The 14,985-nt window shown below is 35.1% G+C and overlaps 1 protein-coding gene across 2 annotated transcripts in view; it reads right to left on the bottom strand.

The window, feature by feature from the left end:
• Nucleotides 1-14,985, bottom strand: part of INTS4 (integrator complex subunit 4) — an 87,914-nt gene that overhangs the window by 51,776 nt on the left and 21,153 nt on the right. For both annotated transcript variants that reach the window (XM_036220953.1, XM_016161505.2), the window contains exons 5-7: nt 3,302-3,487; nt 2,595-2,645; nt 82-170 (exon numbers count right to left, since the gene is read on the bottom strand). In XM_036220953.1, coding sequence (XP_036076846.1) covers nt 82-170; nt 2,595-2,645; nt 3,302-3,487 — 326 coding nt within the window. The remainder of the gene's footprint in view (nt 1-81; nt 171-2,594; nt 2,646-3,301; nt 3,488-14,985) is intronic.

Raw genomic sequence — 14,985 nt, 5'->3', positions numbered from 1 at the left:
CCTGGAGGTGGGCTTTTTGCATGGTGGGAGGAAAGAAAATGGCTTAGCAATGAACAAAAGCTGGCTTACACCCACACTGACCTTTCAGGATAGAGCTGACTGACAACCCAGATAAGCTGGACTGCAGCACTGCGCACTTGTTCATAGTCATCAGAGAGCAATTTACAGGCCTGCAAAAAAGGATTCCAAAAGTCTGTTAGTTTTGTGTCCCCCAGGTGATATGCAAACTATTTTTACAATGAAGATAGGGTAGCTGAATAAGGATGTCAATCATAATACTTGTGGGTGGTTTTAACTTCTTGTATCTTTGCCCAACAAAGAATTCCTGGCCCCTGTCAGCTGCTCTGTGTTCTGATTATGCATCCTCCTACCCCATGTCAGAACCAGACTGACAGCACAAAAGCCATCTAGAATCGCACAATCCTAGCAAAGCTGATTGGGAGCCCACAGTGCTACTCTCACGGGCTCAACGACCAGAGATGGTTTTTTCTCCCATCTGTAAAATCAAAGCACTATTTTCTGATTGACAAGCTGTCTGAAATCAATGTACAGATTTTTGTTTTACTTTGCTCTGAAATATCCCTACTCCAGCCAGTCATAACATTACCCTAGACTTCAATACCCAAACTACTCTATTTCTGAAATTTTAAAATTCTATATGCCATGCTATGACCATAATATGCTACTCCACCAGCTCTTCCATTTCCATGACAACCCATCACACCTGCTTCTCAATCCCACTTAGCATACCTGTTTAATCCTTTTCTCAATCTTGGCACTTCGGACATTTTGGACTGGATAATTCTTTGTTGTGAGGGGCTATCCTGTCCATTATAAGATGTTTAGCAGCATTCCTGGCCCCCTTCCACCAGACGGTTGTAGCACCGCACACTCTCCCTCTCCCCAAGAGTTTCAACAGTCAAAAATACCTCCTATCCTGACCTTTCATCAGCGTTTGACACTGTTCACTGTGACAACTCTCTCCTGCCTTTTCTGAAATATATTTTTCCTCTTTCTCCATCTGGCTGCTCCTCAGTTCCATTCTAAGGCTCCTTTATTGTCTACCTCTTAAATGTTGGATCTTGACCATGGTTCCACTCTTGGTCTCTTTCAATCTTCTTAATCTTCCCTGAGTATCCCCAGAACCCCTAGATAGTGATGGCTATAAATACTCAACTCCAGCTCTAATCTCCTCTGACCTCCAGACCTTCAAAACTATCTATGACCTAGAATTCTTATCATGGTTGTAGTCCCATCAACTCTTAAAAAGTCAATATAACCAAAGCAACTAATTCTCCCTTTAATCTCAAATTCTCCACTATCGTTCCATCCTCATTTCCTTGAGGAAGGCCTTGAGGCCCTCATCATTGCTTGCCTAGTGTTAAAAAAAAACAACAGGCCCAAACTGGAGTCACTTCTGCTAAGCCCCACCAAGACTTAATATCTAATCTAACTGTAGTTTCAGCTTCTCCCAAAAGTAGAATTTTAATCCAAAAAGTCTAAAATTTCCTGGCCAGCACTATTAATCTGCTGATTAATCTGCCTGTCTTTCCCTAAGGGAAAGTAACCTTGCCCCAAATAATCCACTTTTAATTTCCTTGCCCCACACTCTTTCTGCTGATAAAAATCTTCCATTTTATAAAACTCCTCAGAGCACCTTTCTATTTACTATCTGGGATGTTGCCTGATTCGTGAATCTTTCCAATTAGATCTTTAAATTTAATTGGTTGAATTTTGTTTTTTAACACTATTTAACTGACTTAGCCTTATGCCACTAAACTGAACCATCTGGTTAGCTCTTCTTCCTCTGAGTTTCCTTTAATTATTTGGCTTCCCACATGGTTTTCTAACAGGGAGGGAACGGGCAGGTCACATCAACACAACCATTCTAAACTCAAACTACTTCATTCTATAAAAGAATAAACTTAGTTTTTACACCAGTCATAGGGGCTTGACTAATTATCATCTTCCTCTGAAAGATAAAACCACTGTGACAGGCTAACAAAATCTGTTCTCCAAGCATGGATTTAGTTTGCCTGACTCTAGATTTCTGCAATTATTCTACAAGAGAAATACCACTTTGTAAGGTCTTTCGGTTAGGTGGTCAATCAGCTTCTCCTAGTGATCCTTTAACTTCACTGTGCTTCTCTTTATCAACATTACAATAATTATGTGATATCTTTTTATATGATCCCATGGCTTTGGTCATCTCCTCCAGAAATGCTCTAGATTGTCAAGTGTGGTGACTGTCAAATGTGATGCCCAGACTGACTTCATGTTGGCCCAACTAACCAAAGATCAGCAAGACTACACCTTTCCTTACTCTGAATATTACACTTCTCTTTGCATACTCTGTTATTTATACTGAGATACCTAAATCCTTCTACAAGTCCTTTCACAAGTACTAGCGCTACTCAGTTACATATCTCCCTCTCTTCTTACAATGCTATGCTTTGAATATAACCTCACAAACATCCCAATTAATGTTACCACTGTTAGCTAGCTAAAGCTCTACATTTTCAAATTCTGACAACCAGTGTGCCACCTTCCCAGTTTCACAATACTTCCCTTCCCCTTGTAGTCATTTAAGGTACCTGGTTATAAATTGTTTGGTGTAATTTCAGTCCTCTTTCATGGAGCTGCAACTATATAATAAAGATATGGTTTAAATATTTGGAAAAAAAAGATCAGTATTACCAGCATCTCCCATAATCCCTCATATATCTCCCATTAAATCAGATTAACATAGTTCCTTTTAGCTAAAATCAATGCTATATAAATAAGAAACATGGTCAAAGATTTTTCGGTAGATGTATTCGAAAATTTAATAAATCTAACCCACGGACTCTCCCAAAGGGATATTAGAAAAATATAAAATAATGATAAGAAGGCTGAGGAAGAAATGATTAACACTATTTCCTACTAAAAAGTAGCCATCTGCCCATCCTTTAAATTTCACCTATATTTCTGAAACTTGGAAGGTACAATCTGTACCTATTGTACTACAATACCCAGGGGGCGGGATATAACTTGGTATCGTATTACAATCCGTCCGGGTTATTCCTTCCATGTTTCAGAAACACAGGTGAAAGCTACCAGAGAAGAACAAAGAAAAGAACAATATCATACAGGAATGTGTGCCTTTGAATTCTATAATGCCACCAACATCTTCCTGAAAAGTATACATAAGGTGTATCCTGGAGAAATTCAAAATGTATCCACTGCAGTATTTAGCCACAAACTTAAAAAAACAAATGAAAAACAAACAAAACTCTCCCCATTTAGTTTCAATGATGTTTACCATAGCTTTTATAGCTGCTGTTCTGACACGCGGGTCTTGGTCAATGAAGTAATCCCCTATAATCTTCTGGACATCTCTGACAGCTAGGCCTTCGGCATCCTTCGCAACGCTTTTCTCCAAAGAGCCAAGATTGCCAAGTAATTGCAGGCACTTATTTCTTACACCATGGGAGGTATCTGTCAGGTGCTATAAAAAGAAAATAGAGAACAAAAGGACATGATTATCTTAAAAATAAACAAACATACAAAAAAAATAAACAGAAACAAAACCATTCTGTCACCTTTAGGGGTGACTTTGAACACTACATTCCCACCACAGCCTGTCTAGTATCATGTTACTTATGTGTCTTTCAAAAAGAATCATGAGCCCTTAGAAAATAAAACATAAGATTCCCATTTGTTCATCATTGTATTCCCAAAAGCTAGCACTTTGCCTTGTAAAGAGTATGTACTTTAAAAATTGCCTCTAAATTGCTATCAAATCTAAAAACAAAAAAATTTATAAATTTTTAAAACTTTTAATATCCATATAGTAAAATGTAAAAATCTTAAGTATACTGCTCAATTTTCACAAAATGAATGTAGGCATATAACAAACACCCAAATAAAGAAACAGAACATGACCAACACCCCAGAAACTCCCCCTTGTGCCCTTTCCCAGTAACTACTCCACCACCATCAAAAATAGCCAGTATCTTAACTTCTAACACATAGATTTGATTGTATTTTTGTATTTTTGTATTTTATAAAATCAAATAGTGTCTGGCTTCTTTTGTTTAATATTAGCTTTGTGAGATTAGAGATTATAGACTGACACATAGCTATGATTCATTCATTCTCACTACTGTATAGTATTCCATTTGTGAACACGCCACCGTCCATTTACCCTTTCTATTGTTGGCAGATACTTGCCTTATTCCCAGTTTTTGGCTACTATGAATAATGCTATTATGATTATTCTTGAATGTGGCTTTTGAAGTACACACTCACATTTCTGTTGGATCTTACCAAATAGCCTTCCAAAGCAGTTGTACTAATTTAACTAATTTATTCTTCCACCAGTGATGCCTAAATGCCACATCCTTGTCAACACCTAGGACTCTCAATCTCTTTCATTTTAGCACTTCCCACCAGCATTTTAAATAAAGTATTGGTTATCTCTCTCTCGTACCTAGTCCAAAGCTAATAAAATAAGCTGTTTACATAATGCACTAACAGGAACTGAAAACATGAAATGAGGTTGCACAGTAGGTTATAATACGGTGTGGAACTCTTGCTTTCTAAACTTTTTAAACTGAGGCCCACAGTAAAAAATATCCATTATGTTGCAACATAATACTCACATACTATGTGTACATATATGTATATACACACACAGAGAAATTTTAACAAAACAATATTCACCCTTATATCTTGTGATGTGCTATGATATTTCAATTGTTTTGTTTTTCAAAAAATACTGAGCATGACCCTTGAAACTGATTGCATTACCCACCTATGGATCATGATATCCAGCTTGAAAAGCATCAGTATAGAGAAAAATACATGGAACTCAAAATTTAAAAACCTAGGTTCACGGATCTCCTTAGAAAAATGGCTAGTTTTAGAACTGAGTCAAGAAATATGTAAGAAGAGTCTGTGAAGAACTAATGAGGTCCAGATCAAAAGGACACAGAAACCAATCTGTAATGAGCTCCCACTGTCGACATTTATATGACACCAAAAGGAAGCACCCACCCAGAATGCAGGACTTCCATAAGACCAATGACTCAGTTTCTTCAATAGATCTATGGCATTAAAAAAAAGGGAGCACTATTACCAATTAAATGAACTAGTATGAAATAATATGAAGTAACTTAAGAATGGCATCACGGCTATATTGAAAAATATTATGTTTTATCAGTTAGCGATACATATGGAAGTATTTATAATTGAAATAACATGTCAGAGATTTACTTTAAAATACTAGAGTAGATAACAACAAAAAGTGAGAACAAATATAAAAGATTGCAAAGCATAAGTAACTCAAATTTACACTAAAAAAACAAGAATAGAAAATTGTAAATTTTCCATAATATAAATTATACACACACACCACCTAGCTTAAATTTTCAGCTCTAACACACTACAAGTGTAATTTTGGTCAAGTCACTGGACCTCTCAGAGCATCTGAGTCCTCATTTCTAAGAAGGAACAATAATACCTACCTTCCTAACTTATAGGTTTATCATGAGGTTCAAACAGGAATGTAAAAAGAAAACAAAACTTTCTATACTACATACTATAAAGCATGGTATGACTATTAGTTATTATTACTACAATCTAAAATAGTAAGAGAGGTATATGGTCACAGATAAAGTATATATATGGTTTCATTAGGAGATAACTACACATACAATTATCGATACAAAACAAGTGTTTTTAGATATTCCCTTCACATTCAAATTTTCCATATATAAATGAAATCATTAATTTGAATACAAACAGCTAGTTTCGTTCCCTTTTGCTCACTCTCTCTAACATTAGTGGCACTCTCAGGAATCACCCATCTTTCTCATCTTGCCTTATTTCACTAATATCCTAATTTACAGAACCACAAGATAAGTGATATGTCTAATAACACAAAGATAACTTAGTGAGAGAGCTAATACTGGAATCAAAGTCTCCTGATACTCAGTCCAGAGCTCTTACTCTCACGAAGTTGCATAAATATTTTCATGATTTTGAAAACTTTACTATGTTCAGAGTTGGGCATTTGGACCTTACATACTTTAAAGGCTCTACACAATACTTATTTTCATTACAAATATGAATACTGTTACTGCCCTCTATCTTTAATCTCCAGCCATGAAGAATCACTCAGGTTTCTAATTACTGTCCAATAAACATAGTGATACCAAATAATCAATTCTTATGAATATTAACCAGGCTGCCAATACCTTATGTAAGTAACATACACACATGCAACTGAACAAACCAGAAAATAAGTACATATATTAATAATAATACTGTCTAACAAGAAAGTTACAAATAATAGAGAAAAATTTAGAATGAACACTGTAGTATTGTTTTAATTACAAACGGAGAACACAACAGATGTTCAGTAAACATAGACACAGAAATATAGATGTAAATGTGAATATATAACGTAGATATATCCTCTAACACTGCGAACTGAGAGGGCCCATAAGCAGCAACACCTCAACAGCAATGCATACATCTAGTGCCCAGATCTTGGTTCAAAATACAATTCTCCACTAAGAGGAGCCAGGGCTTCTTGGAACAAGGCTAACTCCAGGGCTAGAGCAGAGAAAGTATTAAGATGAGCCTGGAATATTTTATTATACCAGAAAAAAATGAAATATTCAAAGAATGATAAAGTCAAAAAGACACAGAAGCTAATTTGAAGGGGGTCCTACTTGGCTGAATTAAGGAATTTCAACATCAAGATGAATAATGATAGTAAAAGATTATGACCTGATGAATAAACAAGGACTCCATAAGCCCATCACTGATATTAATGATTGGATAGAATATTTACATACTTTTAAAGTACTGCCCCCCAAAATATTTATTTTAAAAGGAAAGAGTAACTTCACAGTGAGGAAGTTTGACACTACCCTAACCAAGCGATCAAAGTAAACATTATCAGTAATGGGACAAATCAAAATGGTACACCACCTAATAGGGGGCAACGAGAAGAGAACAGCATTCATGATATTCTTGCCAAAGATGAGTAACTTGAATCTAATTATGAGAAAATATAAGACAAACCCAAATTCAGGGAGATTCTATAAAACACCTGTCCTATAGTTTTCCAAAGTGTCAGGCTATAAAATCAAGGAAAGACAGAAGAATTATTACAGACTGAAGATGACAAGATATGGTGATGAAAATGCAACCTGTGGTTCTGAACTAGATCCCTTCCCTGTAAAGAACATTACTAGAACAAATGGTGAAATCTCAATATGGATTGAGGATTAAACGGTAGTAATATTTTGATGTTAATTTCCCGATTTTGATAAGTGTATGGAGGTTATGCAGGTGCATGTCTTTGGTTATGGGAAACACACACTAAAGTTTTCAAGAGTAACTTACTCTAAAATGGTTCATATTTACTTTAAAATAGTTCATAAGAAACAAAAGTACTTTTTTCTATAGCTGGAATTTTCCAAGTTTGAGATTTTTAAAAAATAAAAAGTAAATAGTCTAAATACACACAAAAACAAAATAACCATACTGCTTAATAAACGTTAGAAAAATATTACATTATCTCTAAGAATAAGAGTACTTTAAGACCATAAAAAGAAAGGGGAAGCAATGCTGAGAATGCCTCCAGGAGGTGGAGAAGGCTTTGCAGAGAAAGCAAATTTCATAAACTGCTTCACCTCTTATTCAAGAAGCAAAGTAGCACAGTGGAATGAGCACAGACTGGAATCAGACAAATCTGGGTTTGATTATTGGCCCTGCCACTTAGTATCTATTTAAGCTCTACTAGGCCCGATAATTTTTTAGAAATTCTTGCTTTGTAATAACAGGAATATACCCTACCATGAAGTTTTATAATGAGGGAATTAAATGAATTCATTTAATAATTATTGCATGTAAAATCAGCTTATAGCGTCTGGGACAGAATAGACATTCAACAAGTATAAGCACCTAGCATAGTGCCTGGCATTTACCATGTTCTTTTTAAAAACAACCTACTTAAAAAGAGAAGGGGACAGGTGGGGAAAAGAAGAACAGATGATGAGAAAAAAAACAAACAGAAAACAGAGAAGGGTCAGATGTAAAAGTGGGCCCCCTGGATGATACAGGTCTGCTGATCTGGAACAGACAAATATGAACTTTCTGTTGATAGCTATCTGAAAATAGGGCAGTCTGTCATGAAAGGCTAACTTGGAGGAGAAAACAAAGGAAACTGACTGAGAAAACTCTTATGCAGAGGGCAGGATTCTCAGAGACGGAACCTTTCATTATAAAAATGACTCAATCCTACATTTTAGCTCAGAGTTAATTCTTGCTTCCAAGTTACGTAAGCTACAGAAATATGAAGCATATACAATCATATAGATAGATAGATAGACAGATAGACAGATAGGGCTCAAAATTGTCCATCAAAATAAGACACTGAATCTTAGAAGTTAAAGAGAAACTTCCAGATATAAAGCTGGCAATGACTCTGTCACAACTGATACAGTAAGTTTTTTTTAATAAACTATATTTAGTATGGAATTTCTCATAACTAAATTGGTGACTAAACCACCAGCCCCTGGAAGGTTGCTATCACTGTGACAAATACTTTGATTTTCAAACAACAAACTAAAACTCTCTAGCTTCTATTAAGGTAACCAGGCAACAATGATGCACACGTGACCCGGCTATTACTGAATGTTAGCCCAAAAGAGAGAGTAAGTGTAAATCATACCCTCAGGAAAGCAATTACAACTTTATGATGTCCTTCCCCAGCAAGTTACTTTTTGCATCATGGCTATCATGAATAGCTGCCTAGGGTCTGCTCTGCAGATGATGCTATTTTGGCATTATACTCAGGCTATTCATGAAAGTGTCATCATTTTTATATTAATGGAGTAAGTAAACCATATCCCCAATAAGAAGAACAATTCATGTTAAAAAAAAAAATAAGCTATGAAATTAAAAAAACTGTATGGTTCTATCAGTTGCCTTAAGAGTTTAATGTACTTTTGCCAAATAATTAAAAGAAGAGAAAAGAAAGAAAGGCTGGAAGAGAGACGATAGGGCGAAAGAGACAAAGAAGAATTAAACTGGGCTATAAGGAAGCCTTTTAAGCAAAAATGATATTTGTTCTTCTAGAAAAATCTTTACATATAGGAAAGGAAGTAGAAGACCTCTTGCTTCAGTTGTGCAGATGCTACACAGAAAAGAATATTAATTTCCGGGCCAAATTGATGAAACAAACTTCTTAATCTCGCAAATAAGGATTAGATGTATAAGGTATCTCAAGGGATTATAGATAGGATAAAATGAGACAAATTTTGAAAAGTTAAGAGTACCCAAAAGCGTGACTTTTTTCCTATTATGAAACAAAGAATATGAATCACACCTTGTATTTAAAAGATATATAAAGGAACAATTTGAACTTAATAATAAGAATAGAACATAATATATTAAATAAGAAAATAAGAGATAGGAAGGGAGGGAAGGAAAGCTCTATTTACAGTAGAATGCCAACTAATAAACATAGAAGTAATGCTATGTGCTAATCAGCCTTGCACCCCAGCCTGGAGGAGACCTTCAGAAGAAAGGAAGATTTCTGCTGGATTACTAACCACCCATTCTCCACACCTATGAAGAGGAAAGAAGAACCAAGAGTCATTCCCTATGGCTAAAACCATGAGGAATCTATGAGTTAAAGGCTGGAAACTGCCAGGAGGCCTTTCACTTTACATATTACCTTTTCAAACTGCATGCACTTCCCCTTCCTCACTGTATATCCATATTAAAGGAAATGGGAACTAAAGAATGATATATAAACTGAATTCCCTGAACACTCGGGGTCCCTCTCAGTGCCCCTACAGTCTCTCTCAGTCCTCTCTATGGTCTCTGTCCCTCTAGGTCCCTCTCAGCACTTTTACTCTGTCTCTCACTCTCTCACTCTGTCTCTGAGAGGAGACCACACTCTGTCTGTGGAGTGTTACCCCTTTTCTAATAAACTTTCCTTTGACTCTAACTTTGGTGTGTGTGTTGTATTCTTTCTTCAATCTCTGCCAAAGAACCCTCTTCTTCTCTCGGTACAGAGCGTAGTCTCCCTGTCACTCAGGGAAATTTGCCTTGTCCTGTGTCAGAAAGAATAACAGTTAAGAAATCGCCATTTTGCAATTATCAGAGTAATAACGAACTCAGCAAGATTTATTAATAGTTGCTAAAATACTGAGTAAAAGTTTGATGGGGAAGAGGATATTGATATAATCTCAAAGGATCTCCCCACAAATTACTTATTAATCACAAGGGAAAATAGTACAGTAAATCCTGACTTCAATATGTAAGGAAATCAATTTTACCATAGGCTAATTGATATTGGTAAGAGTTGAGTTCCTTCAGCATCTCATTAACATTATAATGACACTGAATGAAACAATGTTACCCAAGGACCCACTGTGACTCTACATTGAAAACTCTAACAGATGCCACCTTAACCAAGTATCAAAATCAACATCAATAAAATGACGTTGATTTTGATACTTGGTTAAGGTGGCATCTGTGCCTCATGACATGATGCACTCAGAAAGACGCAATATAATTCATGTGGTATTCCTTCCAAAATGCATAGCCTGATCTAAACTGAAAATATCAGATAAATAATTCTAGAAAGACATTCTAGAAAATAAATGTCCTATTTTCAAATATCAAGGTCACGAAAGACAAAAACAGGCTGAGGGACCTTTCCAGATTAAAGAAGATGAGATATGAAAACTAAATCAATACGTAATCTTGGACCAGAAAAATTTATATAAAATACTGAAACAAGAAGTAGAATTTGAATAAAGTCTATACACTAGTATTAGTATTATATCAAAGTTAAATTAAATGATTTAGGGAATAGTATTGCAGTTATAAAAAAATTATCCTTTTTAAGAAATACACATATAAGTATTTACTTTAGTGGAAAAGGGGCATGATGTCTCAAATTTACTCTTAAATAGTTCAGAAAAAAATAAATGACAATGATAAAGCAAATGTAAGAAAGTGTTAACTACCAGTGGATTAGGGAGAAAGGTACATGGAAAGTCTTTATACTATTTTTGTAAATTTTTGTTAAGTTTGAAATTGCTCGGGTGTTTGGAGTTTATCCCAATCCAATACTTTCCCAGAAGTCTTTCTCAGTGAAAAAAAGGCACCACTATCTAATCTGGCATATAAGCCAGAAACCTAGGAATCGTCCTCAACAATTCCTTCACCCTCACTCCATGCTCAATCACTAAGTCCTGAAAATTTTATTTCTTAAATATTTCTAAAATCTATCCACATCTTTCCATCAATTTAACCCAAACTACTATAATCTCTCACTTAACCTACTGCAATAAAATCCTAACTGGTCTCTCCACAATTATACTGGCCTTTTCTCCAATCAGTTCTCTAGAACACAAGAATAATCTACTCAAAAAACTTTAATGGCTGCTCAGCAAGACCCTGACCCAAGCCTAACGATTCTTAAACAGTTTTTGGTCTCAGGATCTCTTTACTGTCATAAAAACTATTATGGACATCCAAAGAGCTTTCATGTATATGGGTTTTGCTTCTTGATATTAATTGTATTAGAAATTAAAACCAACATTTTTAAATATTAATTCCTTTATTCAAGTATATGAAGAAAATCTAGTATGAGATATGTAGTTGAAAAAAGACCTTCCCTCTAAGAGTCGCTAAAAACAACTGGGAGTACTTAGAACACACATTGAGAACCATAGCTCTAGCTTTACTGCCATCTTTAAACTCATCTAGCATAGTGTGCTCCTTTCTGTATAGGATCTTTGTACACACTCTTCCCTTGATCTAGACCACCTTTCCTTTCCAATTCACTCCTTCCATTCCCTTTGCTTAATTAACACTTACCGCATATTAAGATCTTAAAATCTAAGCTCAACTATCATTTCCTCTAGAAAACGGCTGAATTCTCTAATTAGGTTAAGCCCCACTACCCACACCATATTCTTCTCTTGGAGCTATTAAAAGAAATTTAGTTAAGAAACTCTGCCCTAATCTTACATACCTGACAAACTATTTCATTCAAAACCCAAGTCAAATAACTTTGATTCCAGAATGCTCTTCCTTAATACTTCTCTCACCCCAAAGACTTTTCCACTCCTTCATTCAAGCAACTTTATATACCTCAGTTACTTCTGTTATTGCAAGAAACATACTATATTATATGTTATAAGCCTGACTGTTGGCTCATGAGTTCTTCAAAGGCTGGAATCCCATTTCTCCAAGGAAGGCATACAGATGGCCAATAAGTACAAGAAAATATGCTTACCATTACTAATCACTAATCATTATAGGAAATCAAAACTACAAACATTCCACTTCATACCCATTAGGATGGATAGTGAGAAAGAAAAAAAAGAGAAAAGAAAAAGGAAATGTTTGCAAGGATGTGGATAAATTGGAAGCCTTATGCACTGCTGGTGATAATGTAAAATGGTACGGACCTATGGAAAACAGTACAGCAGTTCCTCAAAAAATTAAAAATAGAATTACCACGTGATCCAGCAAATCCACTTCTGGGTATATACCTGTATTAGCTGCACTGGCTGCCATAACAAAATGCCACAGGCTTGGTGGCTTAACCAACAGGAAGTTATTTTCTCACTGTTTTGGATGCTAGAAGTCAAAAAAGAAAGTGACAGCAAATTGGGTCCCTTGTGAGGGCCTAGTCATTGACTTGCAGACAGCCACCCTCTAGTCATGTCCTCACATGGCTTTTCCTTTAAGCACAGAGAGAGAGATAACTCTGACCTCTTCATCTTCTCATAAGGACACCAATCCTATCTGATTAGAATAGGCCTTATGGCCACCTTTAACCTTAACTACTATCTCCTTAAAGGCCTGCATCTCCAAGTATAATCACATTGGGGGTTAGGGCTTCAACATATGAATATGGAAGGATGTAAGTCAGTCCATAATACCCATAGAATTGAAAGCAGGTACTCAAAGAGAGATTTGTCCACCCATGTTTACAGCAGCAATAGCAAAAAAGTGGAAGTAACCCAAGTCTCCATTAATAGATGAATGGATAAACAAAATGTGATATATATATATATAGATAGATAAACAAAATGTGATATATATATGTATATATATATATAGGAATATTATTCAGCCTTAATGGAATTCTTATATGTTACAACATGAATGAACTTTGAAGACATGCTATAGACTGAATGTGTACCCCCAAAATTCATATGCTGAAATCTAATTCCCAACATGGTATTATTTGGATGTGTAGACTGTGTGGCTGATTATATCATGAGGGTGGAATCCTCATAAATGGGATTAGTGCTCTTACAAAAGAGACTCTCAAGAATTCCTGTCTCCCTTCTACCATGCAAGGACATAGCCAGAAGACAGCTATCTACAATCCAGAAAGAAGGTTGTCACCAGACACCAAATCTGCTAACACATTGATCTTGGATTTTCCAGCCTCCAGAAACAAAGGTTTGTTGTTTAAGTCACCCAGTTCATGTTATTTATTTGTTATAGCTGCCCAAAATGACTAAGACAGGACATTTTGCTAAAATAAGCCAGACACAAAAAAAAATTGTATAATTTCAGTTATATGAAATACCTAGAGCAGTCTAATTTATAAAGCTCAAAAATAGAACGGTGGTTGCTAGGGACTAGGGTGAAAGGAGAATGCAGAGTTACTGTTTAATGGATAGTTTCAGTTTTGCAAATCGAAAAGAATTCTATGAACAGATAATGGAGATGGTAGCACAACAGTGAGAATATACTTAATGCCACTGAACTTGTACATTTTAAAATGGTTACTATTAACAAATTTTGTTATGTATATTTTACAATTTAAAAAAATTTTAACAAAAAAGTTAAACATATGTTTATGAGTCTGTTTCTATTTTGTTTTGTTTTAAGTTCCACATACAGTGAAATCATAGGTATCTGTTCTTTGTGTGACTTATTTCACTTAGCATAACACCCTCTAGGCCCATCCATGCTTTTGCAAATGGCAAAATTTCATTCTTTTTAGGCTCTGTAAACTGATGATTGCCGAAGAGGTATGGGGAAGGGTGAAAAAGGTTAAGGAGAATAAGAAGTACAAATTTCCAGTTATAAAATAAGTCACAGGGATATGATGTACAGGACAGGAAATGTAGTCAATAATATCATAACCACCTGCTACGGTGTCAGATGGTTACTAGACTTATTGTGATCATTTTGTTAGGTATATAAATGTTGAATAACTATGTTGAAATCCTGAAATTAATGTGTTGCACATTAACTATATTTTATTAAAAATAATAAAATGTTTTAAAAACATAAAAATTAAAAATTAAATATAGATTTACATGACCCTGCCATATAAACCCGAGAGAACTGAAAACATATATACAAACAAAAACCTACATTCTTAGCAGTATCATTCACGATAGTCAAAAGTAGTAACAAATCCAAATCTTGACAGATTCAGAGTATACTAAAGAGTGAACTGTTTTTAATAATGACTTTATTGAAATGTAATTCGCATACCATAAAATTCATCCAGTTAACATATATAGTTCAATGGTTTTTACTGCATTTATATGTGTATAATCATCAGTGAATTTTTCAACATTTTCATTAATTTCTAAGACTACCCTTTTTCTATAAACCACCTATCTCTCTATCCATCTCAGCCCTAAGCACCTACTAATTGACTTTCTGTCTCTGTAGGTTTACTATGGAAATTTCATGTAAACAGAATCATAGGTGTGGTTTTTTGTAACTGGCTTCTTTCACTTAGCATGTTTTTAAGATTCATCCAGGTTATAGCATGTATCAATATCACATTCCTTTTCATGGTTAAAGAATATTCCATTGTATTTTGTTTTACATATTCGTCAATTGCTGAGATGGTCATATGGGTTGTTTCCATCTTTTGACTATTATGAATATTGCTGCTATAAATATTCATGTACATACTTTTGT

This window comes from Rousettus aegyptiacus, unplaced genomic scaffold, assembly GCF_014176215.1.
Source record: "Rousettus aegyptiacus isolate mRouAeg1 unplaced genomic scaffold, mRouAeg1.p scaffold_m13_p_5, whole genome shotgun sequence".
NCBI classification, from domain to species: domain Eukaryota; kingdom Metazoa; phylum Chordata; class Mammalia; order Chiroptera; family Pteropodidae; genus Rousettus; species Rousettus aegyptiacus.
Note: the sequence above shows the minus strand (reverse complement) of the source record. Positions and strands in the feature narration are given on the sequence as shown.